At 49.1% G+C, this 17,203-nt stretch overlaps 1 protein-coding gene across 4 annotated transcripts in view; it reads left to right on the top strand.

Annotated features, from left to right (window-relative positions):
- The window catches only part of TNRC6B (trinucleotide repeat containing adaptor 6B), a 295,987-nt gene that overhangs the window by 259,558 nt on the left and 19,226 nt on the right, over positions 1 to 17,203 (top strand). For all 4 annotated transcript variants that reach the window (XM_062202813.1, XM_062202815.1, XM_062202814.1 and 1 more), the window contains 7 exons: positions 30 to 125; positions 270 to 444; positions 9,675 to 9,812; positions 11,860 to 12,036; positions 12,702 to 12,848; positions 13,428 to 13,523; positions 16,647 to 16,871. In XM_062202813.1, the coding sequence (XP_062058797.1) occupies positions 30 to 125; positions 270 to 444; positions 9,675 to 9,812; positions 11,860 to 12,036; positions 12,702 to 12,848; positions 13,428 to 13,523; positions 16,647 to 16,871 (1,054 nt within the window). The remainder of the gene's footprint in view (positions 1 to 29; positions 126 to 269; positions 445 to 9,674; positions 9,813 to 11,859; positions 12,037 to 12,701; positions 12,849 to 13,427; positions 13,524 to 16,646; positions 16,872 to 17,203) is intronic.

Genomic DNA, 17,203 nt, shown 5'->3' with positions numbered 1-17,203 from the left:
TGTGGTCCCCTCCCTGCCCTGTTTTGTAGGCATGTCAGCTTCTCCTGCAGCAGCAGCAGCAACAGCAGTTGCTACAGAACCAGAGAAAGATTTCTCAAGCTGTGCGCCAGCAGCAGGAGCAGCAGGTACGTGGTGTCAGACGGGTCCCCCTGGTGCCCTGTGTGAGCAGTGCATCTTGCTGCCAAGCAGATCCTAAGCACTCTGTCCCTCCCCGTGACACCGGAAGCTGGGATATTCGCTCACCGCCTGTCCTCTCCTCGCCTCTGCAGCTGGCCCGGATGGTGAGCGCGCTGCAGCAGCAGCAGCAGAGGCAGCCCAGCATGAAGCACTCGCCGTCCCACCCTGTTGGGCCCAAGCCACATCTGGACAACATGGTACCCAACGCACTGAATGTGGGGCTCCCCGACCTTCAAACCAAAGGGCCAATGCCTGGATACGGTTCTGGTGAGTCGCACATGATGAAACTACCTTGTAGAAACTCTCCTGTGTTAGCCCACAGCGGGTAGGAGCTGCCTGACCCTGCCATTTCGCCACAGCTGCACACAGTGGGTAGACATTCTCAGCCCTGTTTTACAGGCAGGGTCTCCAAGGCTCTTCAGGCTTCCGTATTCTCCAGAGCTCACCACGCAGTCAGGAAATGATAGAGCCAGGTGTGCAGCGTGGCTGTCTTGGACTCCACATTTGTGAACAGCGGACTGCTCTTCCACCATCAGAACTTACTAGAAGCCAGTCTGAATGTTTCTGTGTGCTGTGACCTCCACACGGCTGAGGTCACGATCTATTAAAATACGTATAAGCTGTAGTGCTTCACTCCACTGATAAAACTGCCTGAGAAAATAGAGAACTAAAATGATAAGGCAGCTTGAAAAAAATTCATCTAGTAATATTTCATTTGATTTAAATAAAATCAGCACAAGAAAAGTAATACCTTTGCCGGTTGTTGGGAATTTTTTGGCAGGCAGATCATAGCTGTTTTAGACCTAGGAAGCATGCCATGTGCAGAACCCACTCAGTGAGGAACAGGGATTTAAAAACAAAATTTAAAAATTAATGCCGGCGCCGCGGCTCACTAGGCTAATCCTCCGCCTTGCGGCGCCGGCACACCGGGTTCTAGTCCCGGTCGGGGCACCGATCCTGTCCCGGTTGTCCCTCTTCCAGGCCAGCTCTCTGCTGTGGCCAGGGAGTGCAGTGGAGGATGGCCCAAGTGCTTGGGCCCTGCACCCCATGGAAGACCAGGAGAAGCACCTGGCTCCTGCCATCGGATCAGCGCGGTGCGCCGGCCGCAGCGCGCCGGCCGTGGCAGCCATTGGAGGGTGAACCAACGGAAAGGAAGACCTTTCTCTCTGTCTCTCTCTCACTGTCCACTCTGCCTGTCAAAAAAAAAAAAAAAAATTAAGACAATACTACACATTTCAGCAGTGTGACCTCATATTGATAGTGTTGTGATTTTACGTTGGCGAAGAAGATACTGTGTTATGCAGACACAAAAAACCAGAGTATGCATACTTGAAAACTCTACTTCTGGGCAATGCAGTGACCTGCACACATGGCCCTACCCTCTGTGCTCAGGTCCCATGATGCCCTCCTGCTGGGTCCCCATGCAGGGAGGCGCAGACTCAAGGCCTCCTCAATCCTAGGTAGTTTAAGGGAATTAATTTTCAGATCCTTAACTTCCACCAGCTCTTCTGGGTTTTGTGTTTTTGTTTTTTTGTTTTTTTTGTTTTTTTTTTTTTTTTTAGATTTATTTATTCATTTGAAAGGTAGAGAGTTATAGAGAAAGAAGAAGAAATAGAAAGAGATTTTCCATATGCTAGTTCACTCCCCAAATGGCTGCATGGTCAGGGCTGAACCAGGCTGAAGCCAGGAGCCCAGAACTCCGTCTGAATCTACCACATAGGTAGCAGGAGCCCAGGCACTTGGGCCCCCTTCTGCTGCCTTCTCAGGGGCATAGAGAGGAGCAGCCAGGACTTGAGCCAGAGCTCATGTGGGATGCCAGTATTGCAGGCCATAGCTCAACTCTACACTGTGCCACGCGCTGACCCTACAAAGAGCATTTTAAAATTTATTTCACAGGCCGGCGCCGTGGCTCAACAGGCTAATCCTCCTCTTGCAGCGCTGGCACCCCGGGTTCTAGTCCCGGTCAGGGCGCCGGATTCTGTCCCTGTTGCCCCTCTTCCAGGCCAGCTCTCTGCTATGGCCCAGGAAGGCAGTGGAGGATGGCTCAAGTGCTTGGGCCCTGCACCCCATGGGAGACCAGGAGAAGCACCTGGCTCCTGGCTTCTTATCAGCGCGGTGCGCCAGCCACAGCGGCCATTGGAGGGTGAACCAACGGCAAAAAGGAAGACCTTTCTCTCTTTCTCTCTCTCACTGTCCACTCTGCCTGTCAAAAAAATTTTAAAAAAAAAAATTATTTCACACTTGGGGATAGCACTGTGGCATAGCAAGTGAAACTACTGTTTGCAGCGCTGGCATCCCATATGGGTGCTGGTTCGAGTCCTGGCTGCTCCACTTCCAATTCAGCTCCCTGTTAATGCCCGTGGGAAAGCAGCGGAGGATGACCAAGTGCTTGGACCCCTGCACCCACATGAGAGACCCAAAAGAAGCTCCTGGCTTTTAACTTCGGCCTGGCCCAGCCCTGGCTGTTATGCCCATTTGGGGAGTGAACCAGCAGCTGAAAGATCTGTCCCTCTCTATAATTCTGATTTTCAAATAAGTAAATAAATCTTTTTTTTTAAAAAAAAAAAAAGGGGGTCATCTTTTAAAAAAATTATTTCAGCTTTCCTTAATTATTTCCTATTTTTCTTAATTGGCATTAACACTTTTTTAAAAAAAGATTTATTTTATTTATTTGAAAGAGTTACAGAGAGAGGTAGAGACAGAGAGAGGTCTTCCATCTGCTGGTTCACTCCCCAGATGGCCGCAATGCCCAGAACTGTGCCGATCCGAAGCCAGGAGCCAGGAGCCTCTTCTGCGTCTCCACGTGGGTGCAGGGGCCCAAGGACTTGGGCCATCTTCTACTGCTATCCCAGGCCATAGCAGAGAGCTGGATCGGAAGTGCAGCAGCCAGGACTAGAACTGGTGCCCATATGGGATGCCGGCACTTCAGGCCAGGGCATTAACCCGCTGCGCCATAGCACCAGCCCCATAACACATTTATTTTAGCTGAAAAATATAGTTTGGGACAGAAAGTAATTTTTACTTGGCTTCTAATTTTGAATAAATTAAATCTGCAGCTGTAATGTTTGATGAAATTTTTTTAATAAAAAATTCAGTGTCAAGGATGTAATGAAATTAACATTTTCAGTTTTTCTGGTCCTGAATATATCAAACTAACAAAGATACCTTTAGGCAAAAGAATACCAAGAGTAATAGTTTCTTTTTTTTTTTTTTTTTTTTGACAGGCAGAGTTAGACAGTGAGAGAGAGAGACAGAGAGAGACAGAAAGGTCTTCCTTCTGTTGGTTCACCCCCCAAATGGCTGCTACGGCCGGCGCACCACGCTGATCCGAAGGCGGGAGCCAGGTGCTTATCCTGGTCTCCCATGGGGTGCAGGGCCCAAGCACTTGGGCCATCCTCCACTGCCTTCCCAGGCCACAGCAGAGAGCTGGACTGGAAGAGGAGCAACCAGGACAGAATCTGGCGCCCCAAGTGGGACTAGAACCCGGTGTGCCGGCGCCGCAGGCGGAGGATTAGCCAAGTGAGCTGCGGCACCGGCCAATAGTTTCTTAATATGTCTTGATAAAGCCTCTTTTGTAGACTTCAATGACTGCTTAACTAATCCTTTACTGCCTTTTGTAAGATACATGCTCTGTGATTCTCAGCTTTTAGCAAAACTGAAAATAACTTGTCAGGTAATAATGATCTCTCTAAAAATTACTGTGTTGTTGTGACTGTGTCATTAGGCCAGGGAGAAAGACATACTCACAAAGAAATGGAGAGATTTAAGTGATGTAATAGCAGGATTCCCCCTGTTCTCCTTACAAGTTTTTGTAAAAGTAAGATTTTGTAATATATTTTATGTCTGTGATAATTTTTTAAATAGGAATAGATGAGCTCTTTCATTCTAGTGGTGAGTCTTAATTTTCCATTAATACTTGGACTGATTGGGAAACAATCTTGCTAGAAAATGCACTTCCAATAAAATTTTACTCGCATACTAAAAATTCATCAAAAATCGTAACAGGGCCGGCACCGTGGCTCAGTAGGCTAATCCTCTGCCTGCGGTACCGGCACCCTGGGTTCTAGTCCCGGTTGGGGTGCCGGTTCTGTCCCAGTCGCTCCTCTTCCAGTCCAACTCTCTGCTGTGGCCTGGGAGTGCAGTGGAGGATAGCCCAGGTCCTTAGGCCCTGTACCCACAAGGGAGACCAAGAGGAAGCACCTGGCTCCTGGCTTCAGATTGGCACAGTGTGCTGGCCGCAATGCGCCAGCCATAGTGGCCACTTGAGGGGTGAACCAACGGAAAAAGGAAGACCTCTCTCTCTCTCTCTCTCTCTCTCTATCACTGTCTAACTCTGCCTGTCAAAAAAAATAAAAAAATAAAAATAAATTGTAACAGTTATATAGGCCACCCAGTGATAAGTACAGCAATGAATATTGTGATTTTAAAAATAAGAGAAATTTGGCCCGCGCCGCGGCTCAATAGGCTGATCCTCCGCCTTGCGGCGCCGGCACACCGGGTTCTAGTCCCAGTCGGGGCACCGATTCTGTCCCGGTTGCCCCTCTTCCAGGCCAGCTCTCTGCTGTGGCCCGGGAGTGCAGTGGAGGATGGCCCAAGTGCACCCCATGGGAGACCAGGAGAAGGACCTGGCTCCTGCTATCGGATCAGCGTGGTGCGCCGGCCACAGCGCGCCGGCCGTGGCGGCCATTGGAGGGTGAACCAACGGCAAAGGAAGACCTTTCTCTCTGTCTCTCTCTCACTGTCCACTCTGCCTGTCAAAAAAAAAAAAAAAAAGAAATTTATATCTACTTTAAGACTTTGAATGTGTCAATACCTAGTTGTGTTAGGATGGGCAGTTGCTGGTAAATTTGTTTCTTTTATAAGTTTTCCTTTTTTCTTATTACAAAAGCAGGTAGTTTGCTTTTGAATCCACAACAGAAGGTGGGATGGAAATGCTAACTGTGCACAAAGGGGATGAACGAGTGGTGGTTCTAGGGACACATTGCTGAGTGTTCCTCTGGACTGCAGAACACATGGAGCAGGGTGCGCTTAGGCAGGAGACAGTGCTGTGGCGAGAACAGCGAGGGTGGGCGAGGGGTTGTCCTCGCGGGAATGATCTGCGAGGTGAGGGGAGGTCCTGCTCAGAGAGGTTCCCCGGGAGGCAGAGGGCTTTGTCGTAGCTCTACCTGCACCTCAGCTCCTGAGACACAAGCTGGCACAGGTGATGCTGTCCCTAAACGGCCGTGAAGTGCACTGCCTCTGAGCTGCAGAATTAATTACTGGGGAGCTGCGTGGTGGACTGAGGAAGTTTGGTTTGAGGAAGGCACAAGCACAGTCAAGCCAGTGTCATCCCAGGCGTGAGAGGAACTGTAGCTCATAAGTAGCCCACAAGTCCCCAGCAAAGGGGCCTTCTCCAGCCCAGTGCCCAGAACCCATCAAGTCTCCCTGGGTGCCACGTCCTGGTGTCATGCTGGTCACTGTGTCCTTGTGTTGTCTTTGTAGTTCCAGATTTGTAGACTGAACATTCCGGCACCATCTTTATCCTCCCTGGGTCTCTTCTGGTCATGGTGCTGTGTTCCAAGTTGCTCGCAAGTGAGATGCCTACTTCACCTAAGGTTCACCAGGCGTGTCCTTCTAAGAGAGGCTCCAAAGCTCCCACCTTACAAGTCAGCCAAAAACTGACCGGCCAGCTTTTACTTGGCTTTAATTCACTGTGCATTCTGAAGACATTTTAGAATAATGAAAGAAAATTTATAGGGGCTGGCGCTGTGGCACAACAGGTTAAAGCCCTGGCCTGAAGTGCCAGTATCCCATATGGGCACCAGTTCTAGTCCCGGCTGCTCCTCTTCCGATCCAGCTCTCTGCTATGGCCTGGGATAGCAGTAGAAGATGGCCCAAGTCCTTGGGCCCCTGCACCCGCATGGGAGACCTGGAAGAAGCTCCTGGCTTTGGATCAGCACAGCTTCAGCCGTTGTGGGCATCTGGGGAGTGAGCCAGTGGATAGAAGACCTCTTTCTCTGTCTCTACCTCTCTCTAACTCTGTCTTTCAAATAAATAAAATACATCTTAAAAAAAGAGAATTTGGCCGATGCCACTGCTCAATAGGCTAATTCTCCACCTGTGGCACCGGCACACCGGGTTCTAGTCCCAGTTGGGGCGCCGGATTCTGTCCCGATTGCTCCTCTTCCAGTCCAGCTCTCTGCTGTGGCCTGGGAGTGCAGTGGAGGATGGCCCAAGTGCTTGGGCCCTGCACCCCATGGGAGACCAGGATAAGCGTCTGGCTCCTGCCTTCGGATCAGCGCGGTGCACCGGCCACAGCGTGCCAGCTGCGGTGGCCATTGGAGGGTGAATCAATGGCAAAGGAAGACCTTTCTGTCTGTCTCTCTCACTGTCATCTCTGCCTATCAAAAAAAAAAAGAGAATTTATAAGAAATGATTCCTTATCTGGTTATAAATCCTTGTGTTCTTTTTAATTGTTGCCAGAACGCTGTTAGTATCTCTTTTTCTCTTTAAGATGTATTTATTTATTTGAAAGGCAGAGTTGCAGAGGGAGAGACAGAGAAAGAAAGACACTTCCCATCCATTGGTTCACTCCCCAAGTAGCTGCATTGGCTGGGTTTGAGGCTGGGCCAGGCTGAAGCCAGGAACCTGGAACTCCATCCAGGGCTCCCTAGTGGGGGGTAGGAACCCAAGTATTTGGCCCATCCATTACTACCTTCCTAGACATATTAATGGGGAACTGAACCAGAAGCAGAGCAGTCAGGACTTGAACTGGTGCTCATATGGGATGCTGGCGCTGCAGGCTGTGGCTTAGCCTGCAGTACCACAGTGCTGGCCCCTGGAGTCCTATGTTATTTTCAAAAGCTTTTTCTGAGTGCTGGAGCTGAGCTTTCAGATGGCCTGGAATCCATGTTCCTTGGCCTGGTTTTCTCTCTCTAAAGCAAAAATGTAATTTTTCCAAGGAGCATCCTGCTTACCCCTTGTTCTTTTCCACCTCCTTGTCCTCCAGTCCTCATGTTGTTTCTTTTATATAGAACAAAAGAAAAAATATGTTAAACTCTTCTTTTTAAGAATGATATAAATATTTTCATCTAATTCTAAGGATTTCTGCCTCCCAGCATCCAAGCAACCAATTGAACCATCAAGTTCAGTTGTGGTATGAGGAAACAATTTTCTTCCAAAAAAAAAAAAAGATTTATTTATTTATTTGAAAGAGTTACACAGAGAGAGAAGGAGAAGCAGAGAGAGAGAGAGAGAGGTCTTCCATCCACTGGTTCACATCTGGCCGCGATGGCCAGAGCTGAGCTGATCAGCAGCCAGAAGCCTCTTCTGGGTCTCCCACGCGGGCGCAGTGGCCCAAGGACCTGGGCCATCTTCTACTGCTTTCCCAGGCCATAGCAGAGAGTTGGATCGGTAGTGGAGCAACCAGATTGAACCAGCACCCATATGGGATGCCAGCACTGCAGGTGGTGGCTTTACCCACTACACCACAGCGCCAGCCCCAACAATTTTCTTTATATAAATAGTGAATTTCATTTTTAGAAGTGTTTTCATTTGCTTTTCATTTTATTTGAAAGGCAAGCAAGAGAGAGATCTTCCATCAGCTGATTCACTTCCCAAATGGCTTCAACAACCATGTGTGGGCCAGATAGAAGCCAGGAACCTAGAACTCCATCCAAGTTTCCCACATGGGTGGTAGAGGCCCGAGCACTTGGGTCATCTTCTGCTGCCCTCCCCAAGTAGGTTAGCTGGGAGCTGGCTCAGAAGTGGAGCAACTGGAACTTGAGCTGGAACTCTGATAAGGGATGCCATATCATAATCAACAGCTTAACCCTCTGCACCACAGTGCCAACCCCTGCCAGTTCTCTTTTTTTTATACAATGATTTTATTTATTTATTTATTTGAGAGGCAGAGTTACAGACAGAGAGAGGGAGAGACATAGAGAAGTGTCTTCCATCTGCTGGTTTATTCCCAAATGATCACAATGGCCAGCGCTGGGCTGATCCAAAGCCAGGAGCCAGGAGCTTCTTCTACGCCTCCCACACAGGTGCAGGGGCTTAAGCACTAGGGCCATCTTCTATTGCTTTCCCAGTCCATAGCGGAGAGCTTGATCAGAAGAGGAGCAGCCGGAACATGAACCAGCACCCATGTGGGATGCCAGTGCCACAGGCAGAGGCCTAGCCTATTACATCACAGCGCTGGTCCCACCAGTTCTTTTTTTTTTTTTTTTTTTTTTTTTTTTTGACAGGCAGAGTGGACAGTGAGAGAGAGAGACAGAAAGGTCTTCCTTTTGCCATTGGTTAACCCTCCAATGCCCGCTGCGGCCGGCGCACCGCGCTGATCCAAAGGCAGGAGCCAGGTGCTTCCTCCTGGTCTCCCATGCGGGTGCAGGGCCCAAGCACTTGGGCCATCCTCCACTGCACTCCCAGGCCACAGCAGAGAGCTGGACTGGAAGAGGAGCAACCGGGACAGAATCCAGCGCCCTGACCGGAACTAGAACCTGGTGCGCCGGAGCCGCAGGCGGAGGATTGGCCTATGGAGCCGCGGCGCCGGCCAGCCGCCAGTTCTTTTTTTAAAGTACAGACCTATTTCTTTCTCCATCACTTGCTAAAAAACTCCTTTCTCTTCTTAAAGAAAAAAGGTCCCAGTTCCTTGGACTGATAGAGAAAGAGCCTGCTTGACCTGACTCTTCATTTCTCACCATCCCCTGCCACTCTGCATCACTTCATCCATAGTTAGCTAAACTCTGGAGGCACTTGGAACCTTCCACTGCTCCTGAACGCACTTGACTGCCATGAGTCGGAGCTCTGTGCTCAGTTTCCTGGTCCTGAATTGAGTGTCCTTAAAGCCTTTCCTCCCCAGGTATCTTTACCCCAGCCCTGTCTGTGCTCTACTTTTACAGTGTTTTGATGTGTTGTCTTCTCCATCTCAGTCAGACACGTGGCCGGCTCCAGTTCACTGTCTGGCACACATGCTGCTAAGTGAAAAAGCAGATGCACACGTGCTCTCGGATGACCCTAACTCAGTGGCAGTCGTACACACTTTCCTACATTAGCAAAAAGTCATCACTTTTGTTTGAGAGGCATAGACAGATGAGAAAGGGGGAAAGCTCCCCTCTGCTGGCCAGACCCGGAGCTGGAGACTGAATCTAGGTCTCACACACGAGTAGCAGGAATCCAAGTAGTGGAGCCACCACCTCTGCTTCCCAGGTCTGCACTAGCAGGAAGCTCAAGTCAGGAGCCAGGGCCAGGCTCTGAACTCACACGCACTCACACGTGAAACAGGAGAGGCTCAACCTGCGTCTTAAGCAGCAGGTCAGACACCTGTCCCAGGGCCCTCACTTCATTGTCAAGCAAGAGCCAAGGTCAGAGATGTGCAGCAGTAAAACTCTGCGTGTGGACAAGTTTTCCAGATTGGTCTTTGAGTGACAAAGTCGTCCGTGGGTTTTCCCTGAGAACTCTTGGTTACTGGAACCAGAAATTTATACAAAGGCATAAAACATGGTTCCTTCCTGCAGGCTTCAGCTCTGGTGGCATGGACTATGGCATGGTTGGTGGGAAGGAGGCTGGAACTGAGTCTCGCTTTAAACAGTGGACCTCCATGATGGAAGGACTGCCCTCCGTAGCCACACAGGAAGCCAATATGCACAAAAACGGTAAGAGCCAGAAATGCACATAAGCTGGAGCAGGAGCTGCTCTGGCCTGTGGCGGGCCTGGTAACGTCCTCTGATTATTCTGAAGCATGAATCTAGCTGTTTCTCCCCCCCCCAGTCTTAGGATCGCCTTTGCTAGGAAGGTTGAGATTGTATTCCAGTGTATAAGAAATTTAAAGTGCTGGTTCTAATGTGGAGACCAAAAGTTCACGCTGGCTGTGAGGCTGAGAGTACTGGCACTGAACTTGGGCACCCATCAGGGTAACATTCTAATAAATTGGCCAGGAGAATAGAACTGGCTCTTTCTTTTTTTGAAGAACAGGAGATATATATGAGGAACTTACAGATGTTGATTATTAGCATCATATTAAGTTCATCAACTTTAAAAAAAAAATCCCTGTGCTTTAATCTCCAAAAGATGATATTTTATAGTACTTGAGATTTTAACTTTGTCCAAAACTTTCTTGTTCTTTTTGATTTGCCATATCTGCTGTTGCAGGCTTTGGTGGCGAATGTGGTTTGGCTCTTCCTCCCTGTAACTTTGTGTGGGCGTCTCCATTTTCCTATGAAAGAGATTAAAGGTCTCAGAACCTTCTTCCAGCCTTTGTTTCATTTGACAGTAATTCACTTGGACACCACTGTATCCATGAGAACCAAGCATAAAACAGTGTCTGGCTGTTCCGCTGCAGCACCCTGGCAGGCCTCAGCCCAGCCGAGTCACTGGTGTGAAGCCTTCCAGGTTTCACCACTCTTAATAAACCCATCCAAGAAGCCAGTGCAGGAGCCACGTGGCACCTTCTGTCTGTTTTGCATAAGCATTGTCACTGGATTTTGTGGCCCCAAATCAAGAATGACCTACCGAAGTTATAAAACCTGCCGATGGGCCAGGTGCATTGAGTCCAGTGCCGTCTGTAACTTTGAAGGTTTTCCCTGCTTCCTTTGGCCGTTGGTGTCACCAGGTCCTCTTGTCCCGGTGACAGGTCAGGTGCATGATAATGTAACAAAGGATGTGCACCACTGTCTCGAAGGTAAAAATAGCCACTTAGGGTTTAGAGCTTATCGGTAATGCTTTCCCCATTGCCTCAGCAGTCCCTAAGGAAACGGAATTCCTCATTTCCCACTACTGCACTACACTGTACCCCTGAGCCAGATTCCTGTCAGCAAATGTCGTCTTAGTGGAGTGTGGAGATGGTTTTGATAATAATCCTGGTCAGGCTACACCAAACTGATTATTTTAATCAGTAGTTACACAAATATTTTAATCTGTTACCCTGGAAACAATTTTCTCTCTTCATAAGCAGCATCCTGAGAGTAGATCAGACGATACGATGCAGTGTGTAAAATTAATTTGAGAAATAGTATGTAGAGAGGGATCTCATAGACACATGCAGTTTTCGCTAAAGTCAAACAGTTGTTATTATAAGAGAATTGTAAGCTCTTCTCCCCCTTTGCCCGTAGCAAGTAAAGTGTACAAAAGGGGCACCAGGAAGCCGCTGAAGCACTCCTGGGGGCAGTTGGAGGCTCTGCCATTCTCTGTGTGTGAGGCTGCAGGGCTCCGGCTCACTGCCTTGGAGTTGAAAGCAATCGCAGATGCTTCCCCTCCGCTGTACTCTGTTTACGCTGCTGCCCGCAGCCCATCTGAGGCCTGACCAACAGGAGAACGCAGTTGGAAGCCCTCCTGCGTGCGGCAGTTTGTTGGGTGTTGTTCCCGTTTCTCACTCTAGAGTCATTAGCGTAGAAACTGTGAGGACAACAGTGTGTGAGACTCCTAGTTTGTGAAAGTTTCCGAAGATGGAAGCCAAAAGGAGCGTTGAAAAGTAAGAACCATCCTGTGTGTGCACATGAGACGCCGAGAGGCCTGGGAGGTTCGACAGGGCCCTCGCGGGTCTGGTGTGTTAACTCTGCACCTGGCTCTTCTGCCACCTCTTCTTCCAGGACTCTTTACTCCGCAAGCTTCCCAATCCGTAGTTTGTTTGAGTTCCTCTGAAAGCAGAGACGGGCAAGGTGAATGCTATCCCTGAGTGTATTAATTTCCTTTCTCTGTTCTCAGGCGCTATAGTAGCCCCAGGTAAGACCCGAGGAGGGTCACCGTACAACCAGTTTGACATCATCCCAGGTGACACACTGGGTGGCCATACGGGTCCTGCTGGTGATAGCTGGTTACCTGCCAAATCTCCACCAACAAATAAACTCGGAAGTAAATCCAGCAATGCCAGTTGGCCTCCAGGTATTGTGCAGGAAATGCTTTCTCCAGGGTAGTAATTGCTTTATAATTATTTGTTTCAGGACTGAACACATTGTTTGTGGCAAGCACTATAAAAGCAAGGCGTGTGCTGTAAGACACGTACCGTGGGAAAGTAGCAAATCTGCACTGGGGGCCCAGGGGAAAAGAAGGTGTGACGTTGTGGCTGGATGTTAGGATCTGCCCCACGCACAAGATGCCTCGTAATGTGGCCTCTTGGGAGGTGTCCATTGGGTTGATGTGTTTTTCCTTTGCACATCTCGGCCAGTGTCTGATGAAAAACACGGGAAAGATCACTGACCTCCAGCCCAGATTTTCCTAATCTTGGCCTGAACGCCTGGACAGTTTTTTGAGCACCACAGTACTGAGCCATTTTCCCTACCTCCAAGCCTGAATTCACTGGGAGCAGGAAGATCAGGTTGCAGGGCCAGGTTTTGATGAGCTGTGGCATCAAGTTTACTACCACATACTGAGGAGCTCCTAGCAAGAGTATATGTTCAGGCTGATTTTATTTTATTTCTTCTAATGATGAAAATCTGAGCCAATAGATCCAGCATTTGGACTTTTCATGGAAACATTTCTTGTATCAAAAAAATGATTTTATATGTTGAGTCATTTCCTGCCTCTGACATTTGTTCTTCTTTTCTCAGAATTCCAACCAGGAGTGCCATGGAAAGGTATCCAAAACATTGACCCTGAATCTGACCCCTACGTCACCCCAGGAAGTGTGCTGGGGGGCACAGCCACATCTCCCATTGTAGATACTGACCACCAACTGCTGCGGGATAACACCACAGGTAAACGAAGCGTCTCCTGGTGTGCAGGCAGCACCGCATTATCCCAGTGTCCGCTTGTGGCTTGGTTTGTGCTTGCTGGTATCTAATAATTTTTTAAGATTTATTTATTATTTATTTCAAAGAGTTACAGAGAGGCAGAGGCAGAGAGAGAGAAAGAGAGGTCTTCCATCCTCTGGTTCACTCCCCAAATGGCCACAACGGCCAGAGCCAGGCCAATCCAAAGCCAGGAGCCTGGAGCTCCTTCCGGGTCTCCCACGTGGGTGCAGGGGCCCAAGCACCTGGGCCATCTTCTGCTGCTCTCCCAGGCCATCAGAGAGTTGGGTTGGAAGTGGAGCAGCCAGGACTAGAACTAGCGCCCATATGGGATGCCGGCACTGTAGGCAGCAGCTTTACCTGCTATGCCACAGCACCGGCCTCAGTATCTAATCATTTAACCTGAAAATGTTAGAATATTGCTTTTTAAAGTTTTTTTAGACACATTTTTCTCCTGTTGAAGTTTCAGTAATACTCTGAGAGCTTCACTGGTTATACTGACACTTATCTTCATCATTCTCTTCTGATTCTTATTTCTCGCCCCAGGGTCTAATTCTTCCCTCAACACCTCGCTGCCTTCACCTGGTGCCTGGCCCTACAGTGCCTCTGACAACTCCTTTACCAACGTTCATAGCACTTCAGGTACCGGTGCCACCTGCTTGTTTCTCGTTGGTTAGCACTTCTATCAGGTTCCCCTTTGTAAAGGACTCTGCGGGTGGTTTATTAAGTGATCCTTTCATGGCAGTTGGATGGCCTAGGTCAGGTAGACGGAAGTGCGGCCTCGGACTTGCTGCGTCCTGGTGGGCATGTAACAGACAGCGGTGCTCCAGAAAGTTCATGGAACATGAGATGAAAAGGTGAATTTATTTTGGTGTGATTTTTTTTTTTTAATTTACACATGAGGAGTCCTCCAAAAGTTCAAGAAAAAATCATCTTTCCAAAAAAAAGTACACAAAGATTTCAAAAACAGTTTTTGCATAAAAATAAATACCCTCTCATTCCATGTTTCACAAACTTGTTGAAGTGCCCTTGTACAGCTTCAGGACAGGGCCGATGGTGGTGGTGTCTCAGGGAGCTGGGGGCGTTCATAGGGCAGACGTCACGTACTGTATCCCAGTGACGCCAGGGCTTTCCTGCTCAGCCAGCCTGAAGGCCGCGGGGGCCCATGTGTCCACAGCTCGCTCCGAGGCAGGCAGTCCAGCAGTCAGAGTTCACTCCCCTCCAGGACCCCTTCCCCTCGCACCGAGCATAACAGTACACGGCCAGAGGGAAAAGAAGAGCCTGATGTTTGTCACCAGCAAAGGGAACGGAAAAGCTGATGGATGCAACAAAGGCTTGGGAGTCATTCACACGGCACAGTGCCTTATAGACCTGTAGAAAAATCAAGTAATTGCTCTTGCAGCAATTAGATCTTAAACCGTTAGACGTATTAAGACTTCTTGGCTTTGTTGAGGCAGAGACAAAAGAAAGCAAATCCTTAGCTCTCGGCAGACACTGCAAGCCAGTGATCTTCAGATTGTCCCCTTTTTGCTCACCTGTCGCCACCAGCAGTGCGACAGTAACCTGCCACTTACTGATAGCCCCTGCAAAACCTTCAGCATGGGTCCTTTTTTTAAATTATTATTAATTAATCAATTTGAAAGAGTGACAGAGACAAAGATATTCCATCCTCTAGTTCATTCCCCAGATGACCACAGTGACCAGCACTGTTTCAGGCCAAAGCCAGGAGCTTAATCGGGGCCTCCCATGTGGGAGGCAAGGTCCCAGACACTTGGGCCATCTTCCACCGCTTTTCCCAGGCCATTAGCTGTAGCTGGATTGGAAGTGGAGCAGCCAGGACCCCCACTATGGGATGCTGTCATTGCAGGCAGCAACTTTGCCTGCTACGCCATGAGGCTGAGCCCTCAGCATGGGTTCTTAGTTTACCTGCCACAAAGGCTGTGAGTAGGTCCTGTTAACCCATTTGTGGAGGAAGAAACTGAGATTCACAGAACTGACGTAATTTGCCTTACTCGGACTTCTTTTCTGTGGGAAGATTGTTTTTCACCCAAGTCTTTTTTTTTTTAAGGATTGATTTATTTATTTAAAAGGCAGACTTGCAGAGGCAGAGGCAGAGAGAGAGGGAGAAAGAGATTTTTCACTCCACAAATAGCTACAACAAACAGCCTCAGCTGGGCCTATCTGAAGCCAGGAGCCAGGAGCTTTTTCCAGGTTTCCCACATGGGTGCAGGGGCCCAAGGACTTGGGCCATCTTCCACTGCTTTCCCAGGCCACAGCAGAGATTGGATCGGAAGTGGAGCAGCTGGGACTCAAACCAGTGCCCGTATGGGGTGCCAGCACTGCAGGTGTCAGCTTGACCCACTGTGCCACAGCAGCGGACCCTCAGCCCTTTACTGCGGTAGATGCCCATATCTCATACTGAGTCATGCGTCTTTTCCCAGTGGGATGTTGCTCTGACAGGTCCTGCAGATGTGCGGAGGTTGTCTGGAGCAGGACTTGTGCTTCCCCTCCCCAGTGTGGCTGTTTCTTCCCTCTCCTGCACCCCGTGGGTCTGAGTGGCAGTGGCACCGTGGGAGCGGTGTGTCCTGCTGTCCTGTTTCTCAGACCAATGCTTGTGTCCCAGTCTGCAAGATTTGTTCTCACCCTACTTTAACTGCCCCTTGCTGTGTCTGCTGCAAAAAAACGCCGAGACCATCTCGGGCCCAGCCTGCCTTTGTGGCGTCCTTGTCCTCTGCCCCTCTGAAAGGTTGCTCAGCTGAGATCAGGCGATACATTCAGTAGAAAGAGTTTATGTTGAACCTTGGTTTACCTGCTTGGGCTTAGCCATGTAAGTGGAAAATTCTTCAGGACCTTTCTTTGCGAAGCTGTTGCTGCCAGCTGTGCGTTAAATCGGCGTGACGTTGCCAGGGTTACTAGTTCTGTTGCTCATCTCTTCTTCCCTCCCATCTGAAGTTGGGGTTCTTGAATGTAACTGCGTTAGGTAAGGCATCGATTGGTGCCCTGAGCATAGAAAGCCCTTAGTGAATGTTTGCTGTTCTTAAAAAACGTGTTTAAATGTTGATATGTAATATGCTGGATTAGGGCACCAGAAAAGTGTAACTCCATAGTGTGCTTTCCATGCTGCCAATGAATGTTTAGAACAAAGAATACTCTAGTTCTGCTGGGGTCTGCATTCTCACCACGTCTGTGAGTCTGACGGCGTGAAGAATGCTTGCTCCTTGATTTGGTTTTCACTTTCGTGTTGTTTTTAGCCAATAGAGCATTAGAGAATCTTATTAAGTCTGTTGTTCAGGTAGCAGTCTTGTCAACTGAGAAAACTGTATATACAATAAGCTTAAAAGAAGAATGTGATTTCGTATTTCTTACAATGGGTACTTACTTTTTAGACTATACATACGTGCAGAACAGATGTTCACTGGTAGGTAGGGTACTGGTTAAGCCACCCCTGTTCCACGTCAGAGTCCCTGGGCACAGCTCCCAGCTCTGCTGCTGACTGCAGCTTCCTGCCAGGGTGCGGACTTCGGGAGGCAGCAGTGACGACTGCTACCTGTAGGAGAGACCAGGCTTGAGTTCCTGGCTACTGCCTTCAGCCAGGCCCAGTCAGAGTCATTGTGAGCACAAGCAAGTAAAGTTTTAGAAAAAGTTTAAAGAAAAAAGAGAATATAAAGGTCGATATATTTATGTTTGTGCAGACAAAATTTAAGTGTATTTGTCAACGAAAGTGCCCCCATCTAACCTTATTCTTTCTTGAATTTTCTCTTATAGCAAAGTTCCCTGATTACAAATCAACATGGTCCCCAGATCCCATAGGACACAACCCCACTCATCTCTCCAACAAGATGTGGAAAAACCATATTTCCTCCAGGAACACTACACCGCTGCCCCGCCCACCTCCCGGTCTGACTAACCCCAAACCGGCATCTCCCTGGAGCAGCACAGCACCCCGATCAGTCAGGGGGTGGGGGACACAGGACTCACGGCTTGCCTCGGGTGAGGAGGGTCTGCCTAAAGGAGCATCCTTCCTCCACAAGGGCTTGTGTTCATGCACATGGTGACGACGTGCCGAGGGCTGCACACGAGGAAATCGTGGTTTTCTGGTAGAGGAAAAAGTATCTCTGTGGGGAAAATACCAACTGGTGTGAAGCAGAGGGACCCAAGAACTGCCAAGGCACCAGCGGGGTAAAAACGAGGAGTAGCAGAGCGGGGCGCTGGGAGGAGAGCAGTGTGTTGTCAGACACCTGGAGGGTGCCCAGGGGGGTCAAGGGCCAGGAGGAGTGGCAGAGGTCAGAGTCAGGTGCAGAGAGAGAGTTCATAAAGGCGGG

The sequence above is a fragment of the Lepus europaeus genome, chromosome 10, assembly GCF_033115175.1.
Source record: "Lepus europaeus isolate LE1 chromosome 10, mLepTim1.pri, whole genome shotgun sequence".
Taxonomy (NCBI): domain Eukaryota; kingdom Metazoa; phylum Chordata; class Mammalia; order Lagomorpha; family Leporidae; genus Lepus; species Lepus europaeus.
This window is presented reverse-complemented; position numbering and strand designations above follow the sequence as displayed.